Genomic DNA, 20,874 nt, shown 5'->3' with positions numbered 1-20,874 from the left:
TGAAATGGTTTGTGATTTTCACTAAGTAACTTTAGTTGGCTTAGCACTCTCTGTGTAGCACAGGCCAGCTTTGAATTTTAATCCTCCTCAGCTTCTTGAGCACTGGGGTTACATGCGAGTGCTTCATACACGGCTATTTAAGAACATTTGATCTTGTTTGTGTAATAGAGGACTTAGTACTTCTTGCTGAGGGCCTGTGGCATTCTAGACAAGTGTTATACACTGAGCTACATTATGTTTTATCTTTGAGAGACAGTTTTGCTCAGCTACCTAGGATGGCCTCTGATTTCCTGCTTCAGCTTCCTGAGTATCTGAGATTATAGGCTTGTACCTTCTGTTCCTAACCTTCCTATGTTCATACACGTTGCATTCACTTCATATATTCATACACTTTTTTTTTTTTGGTGCCAGTGCTGGAGCTTGAACCTAGGGCCTGGGCACTGTTCTTGGACTTTCTCAGGGCTAGCATCTACCACTTGAGCCACAGCTTCACATTCTGTTTTCTGGTGGTTAATTGGAGATAAGAATCTCACAGACTTTTATGCCCCAGCTGACTTTGAACCACAGTCCTCAGATCTCAGCCTCCTGAGTAGCTAGGATTACAGGCATGAGCCACTGGCATCTGGCTATATGCCCAGAATTTTTGTTGAGATAGAGTCTCAGTAACTTTTTGCTTAGCCTGGCCGTAAGTTGCCATTTTCCTGATCTTGGCCTCCTAAGTAGTTGTTATTGCAGGCATGAACCACCTCAGTAAACTTAGATCCTGTGTGTTCAGCCTCATGTTCTGCTGGGCACATAGCTCATTGGTAAAGCTCTTGCTTAGCTTACACAAATTCCTGATTTTAATTCCTAGCCCTGAAACAAAGAGATGATAACTTGATGTTTTATTACTAAGTTAAAATAGATGAAATTCTATGAAATAATTCTTAATAACGGCTTCCTTTCCCCACAGGTGTAGATTTAGAGAATGGTACTTGCAGTCATCCTTTAATTCCCGATAGAGTGTCTCCTCTCTTGCCTGCAAATCATGTGACTATGGCAAAAGGCACAGGATTGGTTCACACAGCCCCAGCTCATGGTATGGAAGATTACAGTGTAGCATCTCAACACAACTTGCCCATGGTACTAGTCCTTTTTTTTTCTTCCAAAATTTTTTATCTTGCAGAATGAAAGTAATAAATCCTAACAAACATTTTTATTTCTTGCTAAGAATAATCTTTGGGAATTGCTTAAGTTTGTGCAACATCTTAAAGGTTCATTAATTCATACTAATTGGGAAACATTCCCCAGAATTAGCAAAAAAAAAAAAAATCAGCACAAAATTAGAATTACAGAGTACATCTTACTTGAGGACACTTTTTAAAAGTATGCATGCAAGCCTTGGTTTATTGTGTTTTGCAGATAAGTATTTTTGCATTTTGAACATTTGTAGCAAACCTGTGTTCTCCAGTAAAGCAGCTCAGATGACTGTTAGCATTTTTTAGTTGTAAAGTATTTGTTGTTGATGTGGTTTGGTTACTTGTAGGGCTTGAACTCTTGCTCAAGGCTAGCATTCTACCACTGTGAGCCCCAGCACCACTTCTGATTTTCTGGTGCTTAATTGGAAATAAGAGTCTTGGAGACTTCTTTCCTGCCCCAGCTAACTTGGAAGCGTGACCCTCAGATCTCAGCCTCCTGGGTAGTTAGGATTACAGGCATGAGCCTCCAGTGTCAGACTTAAAGTATTTTTTATTAAGGTGTGTACATTGTTTCATATATAATGCTGTCACATGCATAGTAGCAGACAGTATTGCTTCACTGTGATATTCATTTGCTTGCTGCAGTGGTCTGGAGCCAAACTCACAGTATCTCTGAGGCATGCTGGTACTTAAGCCTAAGTGACAGATACAATTAACTTTCAGTCCCTGAAAAATAGCCAGTGCATTTTAAGAATTGAAAAGGACAGCTGTAGTTTGTTCCTTCCTTACAGCTCTATTCAGATTTATTTTTGTCCACTTCGTGTACTTGGGAAGTTTTTCCATTGAGTTAAAACCTCTCTACTCAGGAGACTGATTCTGAAATACTCAGGGTTTTGGTTGTTCTTTTTTTTTTTTTTTTAGTAGTTGTTTGTGGTAGGTCTTTTTTGGCCAGTCCTGTGGCTTGAACTCAGGGGCTACGTACTGTCCTTGGACACTTTTTACTCAAGGCTAGCGCTCTGTCACTTGAGCCACAACACCACTTCTGTTTTTTTCTGTGTATGTGGTACTTGCTGAGGAATCAAACTTGGGATTTCATGCATGCTAGGCAAGCACTCTGCCCCTAGGCTGAAGTATTTGCTCCTGGCCTAAAGTATTTGAGTTTTAAAGCCATTTTGGGCTCCATCTTCAGTTAATCAGCAAAAAAGGTGGGCCGGACACAAGGATCAAATAGATTACCAGCCATGAGAAAGAAAGGCAAGAATCAGAATATAAGGCTCTGAGTTCAAACCTCAGTACCAGCAAATAGATAGATGGGTAGGTAGGTAGGTAGCTAGGTAGCTAGGTAGGCTGATAGAGTAAGCTACCAGTGAGCTAAGATATTTTATTATATTTTATTATTCCTTGTTATTAAACCTTAGGTATATGCTTCAAGAACACATTGTGTCTTTCGTGATTTAAATATTTAAAACTTAAGCATTTCTATTGATTGAATAAAAAGTATCCAGGTTTTTCATACAGACAGGAACTAGGCTGAGATGTTTTAAGTGGATTGTTTTATCAGCAATTATTATATGATAAAAATGACTTGATTGTGTTAATTGTTCAAAAATGATGCCTTGTAGGATTGTTTAGTGGATGAAGATGGAATTTTCACGGATGATGCTTACCCTGAACTTCGAAAGAAGGCCGTCCTTGAAGAGGGAACTGATGTGGGTAAGTATTGCTCCTTTTAGTAGAAATTGTTTTCTAAGAAGCATCCAGAAGTCACCCTTCTTGCTGTTTCCCTTACACTTCCAACAGAAATAAAAGCTAAATAAGTTTATTTAGCCATATGGTTTATTTTACTTATTTATTTTTGGCAACTCTGGGGTTTTAACTCAGGGCCTTATACTTGTGAGGCAGGCACTCTACCATTTGAAACATGTCCCCAACCCCTCTGGAATAGTTTCTTTTTTTTTTTTTTTTTCTTTTTCTTTTTTTCCTTGTGGTTGGTCATAGGGCTTGGACTCTGGTCCCAGGCGCTGTCTCTGAGCTCTTTAGCTTAAACCTACCACCCTACCCCTTGAGCAACAGCGCCACTTTCTAGTGGTTAATTGGAGATAAGAGTTTCTCAGTCTGGGTCTGTCGTGCCGGGGCTGGCTTTGAACTGAGATCCTCAGATCTCAGCCTCCTGAGTAGCTAAGATTACAGGCATGAGCCCCGTGCCCGGTTTTTGTTTTGTCTTTATTTTTGTTTTATTTATTTATTTTTTTTTTAGACAAGATCTGACTATGTAGTTCAAGGCTGGCCTTGAACTTGCTGTGTAGTCAAAGCTCAAACTTGTTGTCCCTCAGTCTTAGCACTCTGGAGTATTGGTGTTATAGATATACATTACCAAGTCCTGGTTACATAGTTTAAAATGGAGGTTAGAAATTTTTTTATTTTGTGCTTCGGAGTAGCTTTATTCAAGAAATGGAAACAGTCAACAAGGAGTAATATAATTTTGGGATAATAAAGGTAATAGTCAATGATATGACTTTTTTTTTTTTTTTATCAGTTTGAGGCCTGGGTATTGTCCCTGAGTTCTTCAGCTCCAGGCTAGTGCTCTGCCACTTGAGCCACACTGCCATTTCTGGTTTTCTGGTAGTAATTGGAGATGAGAGTCTCAGAATTTTGTGCCCTGGCTGGCTTTGAACTTTATCCTCAGATCTCAGCTGCCTAGGTAGCTAGGATTACAGGTGTGAGTCACCAGCGTCTGGCTGGTGACATGATTTTGTACAAGAATTAAGGTCCAGTATAGGCTCAGTGTTGACTGAATGAGACAATCTCTCCCTATTGGACCTCCCCCGCCACAGAGCTGACCCCACCACATGCTTTCTATTAGGATCTCGATGTCCTCCAGGCTGGCATTGTCTTTCTGCCTTTCTTCATGAATCCAGCATGTTAGGAATCCTTTCCTTGCCCACGGTAGTACTGAGGCTAATTTGACCAGGTGGATTGCCTTTCCAGGGTGACTATAACAAATTGCCAAAAATCTGAGGGGTAAACAACAAAAATTCATTCTTTTACATTCTGGAGATTAGATACATGTGATGAAAGTACTGGCAAAACTGTGTTGTGGCTGGAAGCCTGTGGAGTAGTCTCCATCTGCTGATCATGGTTCTGGGGCTCCTGCCGATGCCTGGCTCTCCTGGTTTATAGCTGCAGTATACCATTGTCTGGTTCTGTTGTCATGTGCTCCTATCTCTTCTCCTTTGGAGGACAGCAGTATTGCACTTAGGCCCCACTCTCATCCTGTGTCATCGCTTTTTAATGGCATTCTGAAGACATGCAGTTAAGTAAAGTTACATTCATGGATCTAGTGTTGTTAATCTTTTTAGGGAGAACCAGATCTGGATTTCTTGTGGTTCCTGCAGATCTCTGTAAGACTTATGGTATCAAAGAGTATGACTTTAAATTGCACATTTAGAATCATAGATTACGCACCATCATGAAAGCTATGGCAGTAGTATTTATCTAGGGTCTGATTAACGTTTTACATTTTCAGCCTTTCTTTACCAGTAGATATATAGATTATGTCTTTGATATTTGAAAAAGGGGCTATAAAAGGGGCATCCATTGGCTCAGATTTAGTGATTTTGCAGCTTAAAGTGTTATTCAATTTTCCAATTTTATCTACTATAATTTTTTTAAAAAGTTATAAAGATGCTTCAGAGTGCAAAGAATTTGGTGAAAGAGGAAAATCTGATACACAGTTACCCCTACGATTGGAGGACTAAGAAACCAGTGGTCATCCGTGCCAGCAAGCAATGGTTCATCAACATTGCAGAAGTTAAGACTACAGCAAAGGTAACATGACACCCTTTCATAATGGATTGGGTTTATCATTCTTGCAGCGTCAGCATTGCACTATAGAGTTTGCATATAGAGGGGATTTTTTTTTTTTTTTTTTTTTTTTTTTTTTTTTTGCCAGTCCTGGGCTTGGGCTCAGGGCCTGAGCACTGTCCTTGGACTTTCTCAAGGCTAGCACTCTACCACTTGATCCTCAGCACCACTTCCAGCTTTTTGCTATGTATGTGGGGTACCAAGGAATTGAACCCGGGTCTTCGTGCATGCTAGGCAAGCACTCTACCACTAGACCAAACTCCCGGCCCCATAGAGGGGATTTTTGTTTTTATGTTTTTGCATTCCTAAAATGATAGCATTTTAGACCTTAAAGGACCTTATACTTTAATTCTTTGGTTATACATACACAGCTTGAAGAGGCTATGAAAGCGCTAATGGCTCATACCTGTAATCCTAGGTACTTATGAGGCTGACATTTGAGAAACACAATTCAAAGCCAGCCTAGGCAGGAAAGTCTGTGAGTCTCTTATCTCCAATTAATCACTAGAAAACTGGAAGTGGCACTGTGTTAGTCTTGAGCAGAAGATCTCAAGGACATAGATCAGACCCTTAATTTAAGCTCCCACAATGACTTTGTCCAGTCATTTTCCTACCTAATAGAATAAGATAAGGGAGAAATCAGCACAGAACAGAGTTAGCAAGTTTAACCTTTTAGTGTCTCAGTCCTGTGGTCTCATCTATATCAAGGCAATCATAATGTCTGCCTCAGTGAGGACCCCAAACAGTGACATGTAAAAGGTGTCTCATAAAGTGATTTAAGCTTTGGGTTTCCTTAGGATTGAAACTACCATCTATTTAAAAAGTTGTTGCTGGGGCCGGCAGTTTGGCCTAGAGGTAGAGTGCTTGCCTAGCATGCACAAAGACGTTCGTTCGATTCCTTGGTACCACATACATAGAAAAAAGCCAGAAGTGGTGCTGTGGCTCAAGTGGTAGAGCTCTAACCTTGAGAAAGCTCAAGGACAGTGTTCAGGCCCTGAGCCTAAGCTCAGGACTGGCAATAAAAAAAAGTAAATAAATAAAAATAAATTTAAAAAAAATAAATTAAAAAGGTGTTGCTTTAACAATACCTTATAACTGATGCTCTAGTTAATATATATTTGAGCTCTTTCATTTAATACATACATATATATATACTTATATATATGTATATCTGTGTGAGTGTATTTTTATGAGTGCACATCATCCACAATTAATTTAGTTCTACTTAAAGAAGGAGCTCAAGTATGGCTTCGATAGGTTGAATATATCATACTTTGTTCCACAGCTTGCAGCTGTGGATTTTTCTATAAGCTGAGTTGTTGGTTAGCCTGGAAGTTTGGGATCTTTGGAAAAGTTGTGTGTAACAGTTTATATTTACAAGACTTCTATGTTACAAAGCTTTTTGGTTTTTAATTCCTTTATAGCTAGTTTTTCTTACTGAAAGCACTAGCATTTGTAGCTTGCAGCTCTGCACAGATAACTGGGAAGGTTTTTCCTGAATTGTAAACCATGATATCTAAAATCAGGTTATATTATAGTTCTTATTTGTCATCATTTATAAAATTACTGAGATAAGCTTACATTAATCTTAACTGTAGTTCAATGAAATATACTTAGGTTAAAATTTTTATAGCCAATTTTAGAGTTGGTATAAATCAGAAATACATGTAAAAATCTACTGTTAGATTATTGTTGTTTTGTAGCCCCCTACGCTGGTATTGGACTCAACTTCCTGAGTGCTGGGATTATACCAGTGCACTTACATCTGGCTGTGTATTCTTGCTAGTAATTTGTGACTTTGGTTTTATTTGCCACATTGGTTCTAAATTTTTTTCTTTTTTTTCCTTTCCTTAACTGTCTTGTACTGGGAGTTGAACTCAGGGCCTTGCACTTGCTTGGCACTACCACTCTCGGTGTCGGGTTTGTTTTGTCTTGGTCACTTTTGAGGTAGTTTTGTAGGGGTCATGTGAATTAATATAAGCATCAAAAGAAGAACTACGTTAGGAAAGACAATGCCAGTTCTGATAAATGTATTCTGCCTTTCCTCGCTTGCCTGACGGACCTACTGCAGGAGTTGTTAAAATCAGTGAAGTTCATCCCTGGAGCGGCATTCAACGCCATGGTGGACACAATGGACAGACGGCCATATTGGTGTATATCAAGACAAAGAGCTTGGGGTGTTCCAATTCCCGTATTCCATCACAAGACAAAAGATGAATACCTCATCAACAGGTAGAGCATTTTCTGTCATTTTTCATTATCTGAAGTGGGTTCCTTCAAAAAATGAAACATAGTTTAAACAATTGAGTACAAAATCCTTATGTTTAATTACTTAATTAATTAATTTAGATGAAGTCTCACTAAGTGAGTCCTATGCTGCCCTGCACTCGTGACCCTCTTGCCTCATCCTCCAAAGTTTTGGGATTAAAAGCATGTGCAACCACACCTAGCTATCCAAGCAGGCTTTAAATTGAATATTGTAACACAGCAATTTTTAGAAAAGATTCTTTTTTTTTTTTGTATCAAGGATCCAACCATGATCAGTGTTTATTTAGTTTGATAGCCTGAAATAAAATTTTTCTCTTGGCAGTTAGAATCAGTTTTCTACCCTTTTCATTAGAAATTGAATTGTATAATTGTTTAATACTTAAACAAGTAAGGTAAATGCACACAGTTGCTCTCTCTCCCTCCCTCCCTCCCTTCCTTTCTTTTTTTTTTGCCAGTCCTGGGCTTGAGCTCAGGGCCTGAGCACTGTCCTTGGACTTTCTCAAGGCTAGAGCTCTACCACTTGAGCCTCAGCACCACTTCCGGCTTTTTTCTATGTATGTGGTACCGAGGAATCGAACCCGGGTCCTCACGCATGCTAGGCAAGCACCTTAACCACTAGGCCAAACTCCCGGCCCCCTTCCTTCCTTTCTTTTTCTTTCTTCCTTTCTTCCTTTCTTCCTTTCTTCCTTTCTTCCTTTCTTCCTTTCTTCCTTTCTTCCTTCCTTCCTTCCTTCCTTCCTTTCTTCCTTTCTTTCTTTCTTTCTTTCTTTCTTTCTTTCTTTCTTTCTTTCTTTCTTTCTTTCTTTCTTTCTTTTTCTTTCTTGTCCTAGGCTTGGGCTCAGGGACTAAGCACTGTCCTTAGGTTTTTCATGAGCCCCAGCACCACTTCTGACATTTTTTTTGGGGGGGGGGGGCATGTCATGGGGCTTGAACTCTGGTCCTGGGCTGTCCCTGAGCTCTTCAGCTCAAGGCTGCTGCCCTACCCCTTGAGCCATAGCCCCACTCCCATTTTTTAGTCATTAATTGAAGATAAGAATCTCTTGGTCTTTTGTGTCCAGCCTGGCTTTGAACCTAGATCCTCAGATTACAGCCTCCTGAATAGATAGGATTACAGGCGTGGGCCACCACACCCAGCTCATGGCATTTTTTTTTTTTTTTATGTATGTGGTACCGAAGAATGGAACCCTGGTCTTGGTACCACTGTGCCAAACTTCTGGCACCATATTTCTTGTTTTTCTTGTTTGTCTCACCATTTAGCTCAAGCTGGCCTCAAAATCCTGATCCTCTTGTTGTATTCTTTCAATAGCTGGTGTTGCAGGCATATTCAACAACATTCATCTTGTTTTAGACATTTGTGAAAGATATTGTTTGAAGTCATTATCCCTACCCTCCCTCCCTGTACTGGGACTTGAACTCGGGGCCTTCTCCTCTGTCCCAGCTTTTTCCTTCAAGTCAAATACTCTACCACTTAAGCCACACCAACATTTTCAGCTTTTTGCTCATCATTTTCTAACTTTGGGCCACGATCCTTGGATTCTGGTCTCCTGAGTAGCTGTAAATAATGATGATACTCTGATGAAGGTTTTTTTGATCATTTTTAGACTTAGTGGTATTTATTTACTTACTTTTTTTTGTTTGTTTTCTGGAGATTGATCTAAGAACCCTACACATGCCCTACGGTAATTTTTGAGTTCTATTAATTTTTTTTTTGTGCATTCGTGGGCCTTGAACTCAGGGCTTGCACATTGTCCTTGGACTTTTCTCAAGGCTAGAGCTCTACCACTTGAGCCACAGCACCACTTCCAGCTTTTTTCTATGTATGTGGTACCGAGGAATCAAACCCGGGTCTTTGTGCATGCTAGGCAAGCATTTAACCACTAGGCCAAACTCCTGGCCCTAATTCTTTTCTTTTACTTGGTAATTCTTAGCATCCCTGTTAGAAAGCTAGGTTAGTCCAGGAGTTTGGCATAGTGGTGGAGGGCTTGCCTCAAATGCACAAACACCCAGGTTCAATTCCTCAGTAACACATACATAGAAAAGCCAGAAGTGGTGCTGTGGCTTAAGAGGTAGAGTACTAGCCTTGAGGAAAAGCCCAAGAACAATGCTCAGGCGCTGAGTTCAAGCCCCAAGACTGGCAAAAAAAAAATAAAAAAGAAAGCTAGGTTGTACTATTATTTTATGGATGATAATGACACTGATAAGCAACAGGACTGAGAGAAAACTGGAGCCCACAGAGCTAGAAAACGGAGACTACTGGCTTCATCCAGTTAGTGTGGTCTTTCTCTTGCGTTTCCTGGTAATGTAGAAACGGGAAGGTGTGTCACAGGTGATAGAGTTCACAGGAGCTGAAGACCTGAAAGAGACACTAGCATATGTGTGTGTGTAGCATGCTTGGGAGAGCAGAGTCTCAGGAACTGGAATATGGACACATGGAATATGGTTGGGAAAAATTGGAAGACATGTTAACAAATGAGATTTGACAGCTTTTTTTTTTTTTTTTTTTTTTACTAAAGACTGGTGCTCTACTACTTGAACCACAGCTTCACATCTGGCTTTTTCATAGTTAATTAGAAATAAGAGTCTCAGGGTCTGCTGCCTGAGCCTATACTGGCTTCAAACTGTGATCTTCAGATCTCAACTTCCTGAGTACAGCCATTTGCCAACAATGCCTGGCTGAATTTCAACTTTTATGTAGACATGAGTAGGACTAAGAATGTGTTCTAGTGGAAAAAAAAAGGAAAAAAAAAATCTACTTTCAGAAAGCGGAGAGATTGTTATAAGGTTATTTTAGTATTGTTACAATTTAAAGCTAACTTAAGACTAAATACTGTAGTTTTGCATTTGTAATAATTAAGGGTTTGGTCAATTATGTACTTATAATTTAATACCTTCACTAAGAATTTACAGTGGAGTTCTCATTTAAGAAAGCATGATGGGGCCGGGAGTTTGGCCTAGTGGTAGAGTGCCTGCCTAGCATGCACGAAGACCCGGGTTCGATTTCTTGGTACCACAAACAGAAAAAAGCTGGAAAGGACCTGGTGCTGAGGCTCAAGTGGTAGAGTGCTATGCCTTGAGAAAGTCCAAGGACAGTGCTCAGACCCTGAGCCCAAGCCCAGGACTGGCAAAAAAAAAGAAAAGAAAGCATGAGCTACCGCCAGTGTTTTTCATTCCTTTCAATATTTAGAGGAGAGAATTTCCTTCAAGTGAGAGGTAGACTATATATGTATATTCTATTAATAGGTAAAGCATACTGTGTCTTGTTTTTCTTTTTTTTTCTTATGGTGTTTGAGTTTAAACCCAGAACCTCCTAAGTGCTAAGCACACACCATACCACTTAGCTACACCCCAGTCCTGAACAAACTGATTTAATTGAACATTACTTCAGGTAAAAATATACTTAGTGGGAGTGGTTTACAATTCAGTCATTTATAATTACTTTAGTAAATGTCACCTCTGTCAGAAAAACAAGCAAGTTTCCATTAGATGTCATTTGCCTTTTATTTAGTCAGTTCATCTACCTGGTAGCGTTTACAGACTCATGTCCATTATCTTGCTGTGTTGCTTGCATGGTTGATTTCTGGTTGTGAAGTAGCAGAGACATACAGAATATTGGCCTATAGAAGTGACAGACAAATTCAGCCACACCATCTGTCAATTCATAGGTCATTTTTCTGTACACCATTTGTCATGATGACTCTTTTCCTATTGCATTGTTGGGTGCATTACGTGACATAATGCATGAATTTCCGATATTCTTAATGGTCAGCTTTAGAAAACAGAATGGGAAGTTAAACTTTTTCCTCCCTAATCAAAGGAGAATCAGGAGGTCATCTTTTTCTTTCCTCTTAGGCCTTGCACTGTAGCGCGGTGGTGGCCATCAGAAGTAACAGCAGTTCCACTGGGAATTGCTTTACTGTCCACGTGGAGTTGCTGTTACACCTGATAGCGCCATTACACTCCTCAAATTCCTTCTACTTATTTTTTATTTTCTTTTTTCTGTGTGGGTCCGAGGATGAAACCTGAAGCTCGTCACATGTTAGTTAGGTGTGCTCTACCACAGGTCCTAGAGCTACATTCTCAGTCCTCCTCTCCTCCCTCCCTTCCAAGAAATAATCCCGTTTTTGAAGTTAGTGTCATTAATTATATATTTATTGCATCATTTAGATTGAAATATGATTCTAATTAATAAGAATGAAAAAAATTATCACAAAAAGAGCCTGGAGTTTGGTTAAAGTGCTTGCCTAGCCTGCACGAAGACCCAGGTTTGATTCCTTGGTACCACATACATACAAAAAAGCTGGAAGTGGTGCTGAGGCTCAAATGGTAGAGCTCTAGCCTTGAGAAAGTCCAAGGATGGTGCTCAGGCCCTGAGCTCAAGCCCAGGACTGGCAAAAAAAAAAAAATTATCACAAAAAGATAAATTTAGAAATATTGGTTACAAGGAATGAAAATACATTGATTAAATTTCTTACATTATTTCAGATGAAACTAACCATTGCAATAGTTAACATATATTTAGGAAACTTCAACTTCTAGAAATGAGAACTCTAGTGGAATAAGGCAAGACATTTCCAGTTTAATTGAAGGCTACCTGAGCTCCTTTCAGTTTTTGTTTCTTATAACTACTGACATTTCATTGCAAAATTTTATGTTCGAGAAAAAATACTGAAATTTGTTTTCCATAATCTTTAAAACAGATATGATTAGAGTATAGACAGAATTCTCCCTTGCCAATTCCTTTGTCCTTAAATTCAAGCTTGTCAACAGGTAGGAAACAGCCTCTTACCTCATTCTTACCCTAGGAGATTGCAGAAGAAAAGTCTTAGCGCCATTAATATTTTGCTCCTAAAGACAAAGCACAGTAAGCAGTGGAATGACAGCAGTACTTTCATTACCTGGGAGTCTTAATGTTGCCTGGTTTCCAGTAACATAATAAGCCTTCAGCCCCTTTGATAGCAGAGTATGGAATGGTTAGCTGGTGGTGTAGTTACTCCTACTGGGTTTTCACTGATTGAAACCAAAGAAGGGGCACGTAATACCTATGTTTAGATAAGGCCTCTGAATAAAGTACAAAGTTTTATGATGGACATGCTGCTCTATGACATACAGCATTAAATGGAAGTACTTAGATTACATAGAGATAAGTGGTCACTCCCACCCTTATCAACAGTAATTTATACTGATCTGTAGGTTACAAGTTAACTGTGTATTTGTTTTAAGTACAGGATATTGTTCACAAAATAACAAGGATTCTTATGTTCTAACTGAATCTTAGGGAAATGCTAAGACAAATGCTTTTAGACATTTTAAAGTATGCTCTGTTTCATTAAGAGAAAATTCCACTTGAGTGTTGTGTGGTATAAAAGATATCCAGCAGAGCCATGTCAGGTAGCAGCATAGTGCTTCATGCTTGGCTAGGACCCTGATAAAACTGTAATGATCAGAACCTAACCAACATGTATCTGCTCTGCATTTCCTCACTGTCCTATGAATATCTTCTGAGAACTTGTGCAGCTTTTATTTGTATTTTTTTTCAGATTTTTGTATGTTTATCTCAAGATTTTAGGTTAGTATGTGTGTTTAGTTTTTTATTTAGCTAGTTAGTAATTATTTTTATATTAAACATAGGGTCTTCCTCATGTTTAACAAATGCTCTACCACTGAGGTACACTCCGAGCTTCAATTTTAGCTTTTGGCTTTTTATTTTTGCCAGTCCTGGGCTTGAGCTCAGGGCCTGAGCACTGTCCTTGAATTTTCTCAAAGCTAGAGCTCTACCACTTGAGCCTCAGCACCACTTCCAGCGTTTTTCTATGTATGTGGTACTGCGGAATCGAACCCAGGTCTTCGTGCATGCTAGACAAGCACTCTACCACTAGGCCAAATTCCCAGCCTTTTTGGCTTATTTTTGACACAGGGAATTGCAGTCCAAGCTGGCTATGGACTTGAGATCCTCCTGCTTTACTTTGCGAATGTCTGAAATTGTAGGTGTATACCACCATTCCAAGATTGGTTTTTAATAGTTATACAGACTTGATTTCCATTTATATAGATACCATTTGTGGTTATAGAATTTCTAAAGTGTATTACTAGTTAATCTAAAAGAAAAACAAAACCAAGCAAACTTTATTCTTTGCTGAAGAGACCTTTCTTGAAAAGAAAAAAAAGTATAATTTCTGAATAAAACATGTGTAATATGCAAGGTTAAGGATTTTGGGGGTATCATTGGCATCAGGGATAGAGAAGTCGTCTGCATGCATAAAACCCTAGGTATGAGGGCTGAGAATGTGGCTTAGTGGCACAGTGCTTGCCTAGCGTGCATGAAACTGTGGGTTTGATTCTTCAGTACCACATAAACAGAAAAAGCCAGAAGTGGCACTGTGGCTCATGTGGTAGACTGCTAACATTGAGCACAAGAAGCTCAGGGACAGTGCCCAGGTTCTGAGTTCAAGCTCTAGAACTGGCAAAATAAAAACAAAAAAACCCTAGATATGATCCCTAGTATAATAGGGAACTAAATAGGAGGAAAAATCAAGATTACATTTCCTTTTATGTGCAGAAGTAAATTACACTACCTTCATAAGAAAATATAGTAATTTAAATGACTGAGACTAGAAATGTTTATACTTGATGGGATTTTCCAGTTACCTTAACAATATGTCAGCTACAAAATTGAAATCCTTCTTTGCTTCTTTTATAGACTCAGAAATAGTCTTGAGTATAGCTAAGTAAGTCTTAGAGTATACTTTTAAGGCATTACTGAGTTACCTGGAAGTTAAGGATATGAAAAAAAATAGATCCATTGATTTGAATTAGACATTCTAAAATGCATGTGGATTATCATTTATGGTAAATTTATTCTGTAGTTATTAGGACTTCTTTTCAGAATAACACTTTTCAGATAGCCTTCTTTGCTATAATGTTTTCCTACTGTTTGTAGAAACTGAAGCTCAGAGAAATGCTGTTCTTTATTCCTGTCATTGGGCAATAACTGGCAGGTAGAGTGGTCTTTGGACTCAGTGCTTGCTCTGTCAACACATTAATCTCCTGTGTCGCCGCTGCTTCCCAGCCTCCTGTGTGATTCACAGTCTGTATTAGTCCTTATTAGTCCTCTCCAATGCTCAGTCAACTCCAGAGAATAGAAGTGCAAGTCCACGGGCAGGGCTTGTCAGTATAGATCAGGTAGAGGCGGAAGAGAGAACTAAAAGCAGCTCTGGCCGATGACTTAGACAGCACACTTTCAAGGCCTGCGTGACCGTGACTCTTCTTGCTTGTTATCCCTCATGATTTGAAAAAACCCCAAGGCATAGGCTAGCCCCCTGGCAACTGAATTCCTGTAAATCCCCTGAGGGAATGCTTGCAAAATGTTTGAAAAGTGTATTATGCAAAGCCTTTGGATTAAAGATATTAATCTCATTTTAATATTTCTACCTTATATATGTATATTTCATCTATTTATTTCAATGTATTTCAACTTTAATTTGCCTGAATTAATAAAGGGCAAATGACATACATTTTTGGAATTTCAGACTCATTCTTTTTTATTGAAAATGTCTTAGGTGGTATCTGAGTACAGTTACTATACTTATATATTTGTATATACCTTGTGCCTTTGTGACTGTGCATGTATCTTTTTCATTCTTCTGTTTGGGAGGTAGGGGCAGAGTTGAATTTGTTGCATAGTCCAGGTTGACCTTAAACCTCCAACTACTGGGGTAGAGTGGCACACTCCCAGCTCTCTCTTTTTCTTATGGGCATTAGATTTATTCTGACTTCTATGTTATAGTTGATTTTCTTTAGTTTTTCACATTTTTATTATAGAGCCGCTATACAAAGGGGTTGTAGTTATGTGAATCAGGTAATGAGCAATGAATGCAACTCTTTTTGACCCATGTCTCCCCTTCTGTCACCCTCTCCCAGTTCATTTTCCGCATCATGTCTAGTGAATATTTGTATTCGCTCACCCTTGTACCATGTGCTCTCCCTTAGTTTTCCAAGGTAGTGCATTTTCTTACCTGATATAATGTGCAAATTGTCTTATAGCTCTGTACTTATTTCATAAAAGTTTTTATGATCTTTTTTTTCATGTTTTATGGTCTTATAATAGAATTTTATCTTCATTGCTAAAGTCCATCTGAGATGAGTAGCTATCTTAGCAATATGCATTTTGTGCTCATTTACATTCCTGTCATTTATAAATTTTTTTCATATATTTTTTATTGTAATTAATAGAAGGGTTACATTTTATTCACCAGATAGAAGGTGCATTACTTCACATTCATTTATAAATTCTTCAAAGTCTGATGGTAGCATTATACTGTTCTCAGTCCATCTTTCATAAAATCTTTTTAAGATCTTGTAAATTTCAGTTTTAACTCATCCTCTTTTTTTTTTTTTTTTTTGCCGATTGTGGGACTTGAACTCTGTGCTGGGGCGCTGTCTCTGAGCTCTTCAGCTCAAGGCTACTGCCCTACCCCTTGAGCCACAGCGCCACTTCAGTTTTCTGGTAGTTAACTAGAGATAAGAGTCTTACAGATGTTAGTGCCTGGGCTGGCTCTGAACCGCAGTCCTCAGATCTCAGCCTCCTGAGTAGCTAGGATTACAGGCATGAGCCACTGCACCCATGTTTTGTTTTATTTTGTTTGATTGTTTAAACATTTGATTTACCTATGAATGATTTGCTCTGTGCAGTCAAGATGGCTAAGACACAGATGCAAATTAAGAACTTGGCACTTTTTGCTGTCTGCTTCTCTTTCCACCTCCACGGTCTCTGTGGACCACAGAAAATTCCTAGTTACTTGCACTAATGGAGTGTGATCCAAAAGAGGGTATTTTAGAAGTTAGCTTTATTAAATGTACTTTAATCTTTTATGTGTGTGCCAGTCCTGGGGCTTGAACTCAGGGCCTGGGAGCTGTCCCTGATGTTCTTTGGATTAAGACCACTTCTGGCCTTTTCTAAGTCATATTTGAGATACTGCCAGGGCTGGCTTTGAACTGCGATCCTTAGATCTCAGATTCCTGAGTAACTAGGATTCAGGTGTGAGCACCTATCACCCAGCTCAGTACTTTAATCTTTAAATAGTAATATGAATATATGTTGTGCTAATGATTAACATAAATTTAATTATCTAAATTTACCTGACTTAAACCAATCAATTTATATATATATATATATATATAGAGAGAGAGAGAGAGAGAGAGAGAGAGAGAGAAAGAGAGAGAGAGAGAGAGGGGGGGGGTGAGAGTGAGTTGTGGGCATTGTAGGCATTTTATATATTAGTTCAGTTGATATTTATAACAAGTCTCTTAATAATGCTGCGTTGGAAACACAAATGAAGATTCAGAAGTACAGAGATGCTAAAATGCCTTTCCCAGTGTCACATGAGTGGTTACTACCCCAGGCAGTTAACTATTTTAATAAACTAAGTATGTTATTGATACACTTTTCTGAGTTTAATTTTCAGATAATTTTATGATCAGTTTCAGCGTTCATAGTCTATGCAGTTGGTGGTGTTTGTCTTGTATCCAAGACACTACCCTAAATTTACTGGTATAATCTCTTCTGAGTTTATTCTGAGGGACATATGTAGGTCACTGAATTTAGTCCCATTAAGGCCAGATTCTTTGTGTCGGAATCATGCCCCAGGCTGGAGGTGCTGAGCAGGTTTTGAACAAATGAGTTGGGTTCTTTTTCTTGGCTGAACACTTGTGCGTGGCCTTATGATGAGTCAGAACCTGAGCTTGGATAGTTGCAATCCATTCCATTCTCTAGTCCATAGCTGCTTATGCAGGCAGGTTTGCAAATAGTGATGGAGCTTTTAAGCAGAGAATTCATGTTTAAAGAATGCATCTATGCCAGCATGTATCGTGTAAATTAAAGGATTGAAGGAAAGGAAATTTCAGATCATTGCATAAATCCAGATGAGGAAGGTGAACTAGCATAATGCCATCTGTAGTACTTGAGAGTCAGAAGTGATGAAACATTTTGATTTAATTTGGGCAGGAATTGCTAGAGAGAAAGTAATTAAAAGGTTTCAGGTCTTGATAGGTGGATAGCAAATAGAGAGAAATAGGGAAAATCAAACTGAAAAGGAGGTCAAGGAGAAGTCTTTTTGTTTTTCTTTTGGTTTTATATATCCATTTGTTTTTATTCATATTGAATTTAAGATGGGGACAGTAGCCAAGCAAGCAATAGAAGATTTTGCTAAAACGTGTGAGGAAGTTAGTAAAGATGATTGTAATCCTAGTAGTTAGGAGGTGAAAGCAGAAGGTTTGGGAGTTCAAGCTTAGCCTGGGATAACAAGTTAGGGGCCAGCCTGGGATACGTAGCAAAACCCATACTCTACAATCCAGAACACACATGGTGGCTTTCATCTGCAGTCCAGCTACTAAGGAAGTAGAGATCAGCAGGATTATAGTTTGAGACCAGCCCAGGTAAAAAGTTAGTGAGATCCTGATCTTAGTACACAAGCTGGGCATGGTGGTACATACCTGTAATTCTAGCTGTGCAGGAGTCCAGCTCTGGGGAAAAATATAAGACTATCTGACTTCCTGAAAATAACTCAAGCAGCAAAAAGGACTTGGCACCAACGGCTCTCACCTGTAATCAATCCTAGCTACTCAGGAAGCTGAGATATTAGGATCTGGGTTCTAAGGCAGCGCAGGTAGGAAAGTCCATGGGAATCTTGTATCCACTAAATTGGCACAAAAACATGGAAGCATCCTGGCCCAGAGTTCAAGCCCCAGGACTGGCAAAAGGAAAACAACAAAAGAATATAGACAGGACTCAAATAGCTTGCTAGTAAGTGCAAGTCAAACCCCATTATTTCTGAAAACCCAAAATAGGACTCAGGATATAGTTCAGTGGTAGAATGTTTGCCTCGCATGAACATTTTCTGAATTTTATCCTGAACACCACACACGCACACACAGAAGAAAAAAGTATAAAAACATAGTACCACATTTGAATTTTTAAAAATTTACTTACGGAAGAAAGTAAGAAAAAAATACAATAGGAAATTCCAGTAATTGTAGATTTAGTAACACTGAATAATTATGCGTTTCACCTCCTCCCAAAAATAGCCAAACCATTGAGCATATTACTAAACTAGTGGAACAGCATGGCAGCGATATCTGGTGGACACTTCCTCCTGAGCAACTGCTTCCAGAGGAAGTCTTATCTCAGGTAAGTTTCTGGTTTTATTTAGCTGGCTTTGTGGTATTTCATGACTGAAGGACACTGAAGGACTGTTAGAGTCACTAGTGACCATTTATTAATGGGACATGAGTGAACGGACGTACTGTGAATGGGAAGCAATGCAGTCTGGGAATGGGGATGGAGTTTGGCAGCCAAGTGTTGCATTGAACATGGCAGTGGCATGGTAGACTCATTTGTGATCCCACTGGGGGTCAAGACTGATTCCTACGCACACAATCCATACATCAGGTGTACTTGTGTCAGAGAGACAGCCTCCCACATGACACTCAGAACTGTTCATGAGGGATCTGGCCGGAGGCTGATGGCTTCACACATCCAAGAATTCAGGCTAGAGATTCAAGAGAATCTTAACGAAGGAATTCTCACTACCTTGGTCAGCAGATAACCAAGTGGGCTGAAATTGGTTTTACATGCCAGCGGAGGGAGCTGTGCTGACCTGTGAAATGCCTCTGATGCTTGATATTTTCTTGGGAAATGTGTATTTAGTGTTTGTATTTCCTTATCTTCAGTCCTTAAGACAGTCCTCACTGCATAGCTGTGGCCTCTGTGTAAGAGAGATGTTTTTCCATTCTCCTCTAGGTTGGCAGTCCTGATGCCTTAGAATTTGTGCCAGGGCGGGATATCCTGGACATATGGTTTGAAAGTGGAACCTCGTGGTCTTATGTTCTCCCAGGTAATTCCTAACAATCAACACTGCTAATTAAGAAGTTTTGAGAGTACAGAGGTGTTACTTACAAGAGATCTGTCTATAATCAAAAACTTCTTGTTCTTTTGCTAATCTAGAAGAAGATACAATTTTAGACCTGGAAGCCCCTTAGAAATTATTTAATCCAGTAATTTCCAAATTTGGTTAGCATTGTTGTTGTTGTTACTATATTGAGAGTTGAACCCAAGACCTTACAACACATTAGGCAAATGCTATACCACTTGACACCCGCCCCCCTCCCATCCCTGAAATTTCATTTAGAACTACAACAGATAGGATAGATAAAAATGGGAATTTTTAGCCAGGCATGATGGTATGCACCTGTAATTCTAGCACTCAGAAGGCTGAGACTGAAAGATTCCTGTGATGTTTCTCCCTCTGCTAAACCAGTTTTCCCTCAGCCTACTCACTACATCAAGCCATCCAGTTTATAACTGAAATAGCAAAGTCCTCACCTTAAAAAGAAATAGAATGGCTGTTTGCTGGTGGACATATGCCTGCAATTCTAGCTACTCAGGAAGCTTATATCAAAAGATTACCATTCAAAGCCAGTTCAGGCAGAGAAGTCCACAAGTGCTATTCTCATTTTTGTTTTTGTTTTATTGTTGTTTTTTTGCCAGTCCTAAGCCTTGAACTCAGGGCCCTGGCACTGTCCTTGGACACTTTTTGCTCATGGCTAGTGCTCTGCCAATTGAGCCATGGTGCCACTTTGGACTTTTTCTGTATGTGTGGTACCAAGGAATTGAACCTTGGGCTTTGTGCATGCTAGGCAAACACTCTGCCACTAGGCTACACTCCCAGCCCCTAGAGTGCTATTCTTGAGCACAAAAGCTCAGGGACAGCACCCAGGCCCTGAGTACAATCCCCAATACAAGCAAAAAAATAAAATGATAGAGATAGAGCCTGAAAACAAAAACCAGTAGGAGTTGGGAGGGGAAAAGGAGAGGATAAAGGGGTGAGTATCACTGCAATATTTTATATATGTTGAAAAATAGAATAAAGAAGCACTAAAATTATTTTTGAAGTTGGAGAGAGGTGATAAAAGTAACAAAGGAGCCAGGTGCTGGTGACTCATACCTGGAATCCTAGCTACCAGGGAAGCTGAGATCTGAAGGTCGTGGTTCAGAGCCAGCCCGGAGAAAAGTCCTTATGAGATTCTTACCTCCAGCTACTCAAAACCCAGAAGTGGAGCTGTGGCTTAATTGGTAGAGTGCTAGCCTTGAGCACGGGCTCAGAAACAGCAACCAGGCTGTGGGTCCAAGCCCCACAGCCATCAACACAAAAAGTAACAGGAGGTGAATTTGCTCAACGACAGTGCATACATGTATGGAAATAGATTAAGATCCCTTGTACAAAAAAAAAAAATTACGGAAGCATCAGTTTTCATTAGTGAAAATGTGACTGTAGGAGAGCCAAATACGGTTATTGTCACCTTGCTTTTTGGGGGGTATTACAGTTCCTCTTACAGATAATGCTGTGCACTGGTCATTAGTCATCTGTCCAGACTTACCCTGAGCACTCCAATATAAATGATAAGGTGTCACATTATAACCAATGTTCCACTCTAGCCAACAACAACAAAAAAAGATTAAAGCATTCTGTATACATTCATATGAGATAATGATATATAGACATTAAATGGA

The 20,874-nt window shown here is 39.4% G+C and overlaps 1 protein-coding gene across 1 annotated transcript in view; it reads left to right on the top strand.

The window, feature by feature from the left end:
* Iars2 (isoleucyl-tRNA synthetase 2, mitochondrial) overlaps positions 1 to 20,874 on the top strand; it is a 40,665-nt gene that overhangs the window by 8,100 nt on the left and 11,691 nt on the right. The window contains 6 exon segments of the mRNA XM_090341171.1: positions 953 to 1,122; positions 2,801 to 2,891; positions 4,855 to 5,006; positions 7,114 to 7,274; positions 18,390 to 18,492; positions 19,105 to 19,198. Of these exon segments, the coding sequence (XP_090197297.1) occupies positions 953 to 1,122; positions 2,801 to 2,891; positions 4,855 to 5,006; positions 7,114 to 7,274; positions 18,390 to 18,492; positions 19,105 to 19,198 (771 nt within the window).

Source organism: Megascapheus bottae, chromosome 10 (genome assembly GCF_031878675.1).
Source record: "Megascapheus bottae isolate mThoBot1 chromosome 10, mThoBot2.hap1, whole genome shotgun sequence".
Classification (NCBI taxonomy): Eukaryota; Metazoa; Chordata; class Mammalia; order Rodentia; family Geomyidae; genus Megascapheus; species Megascapheus bottae.
The sequence above is the reverse complement of the archived record's forward strand: the minus strand, read 5'-3'. Positions and strand labels throughout refer to the sequence as shown.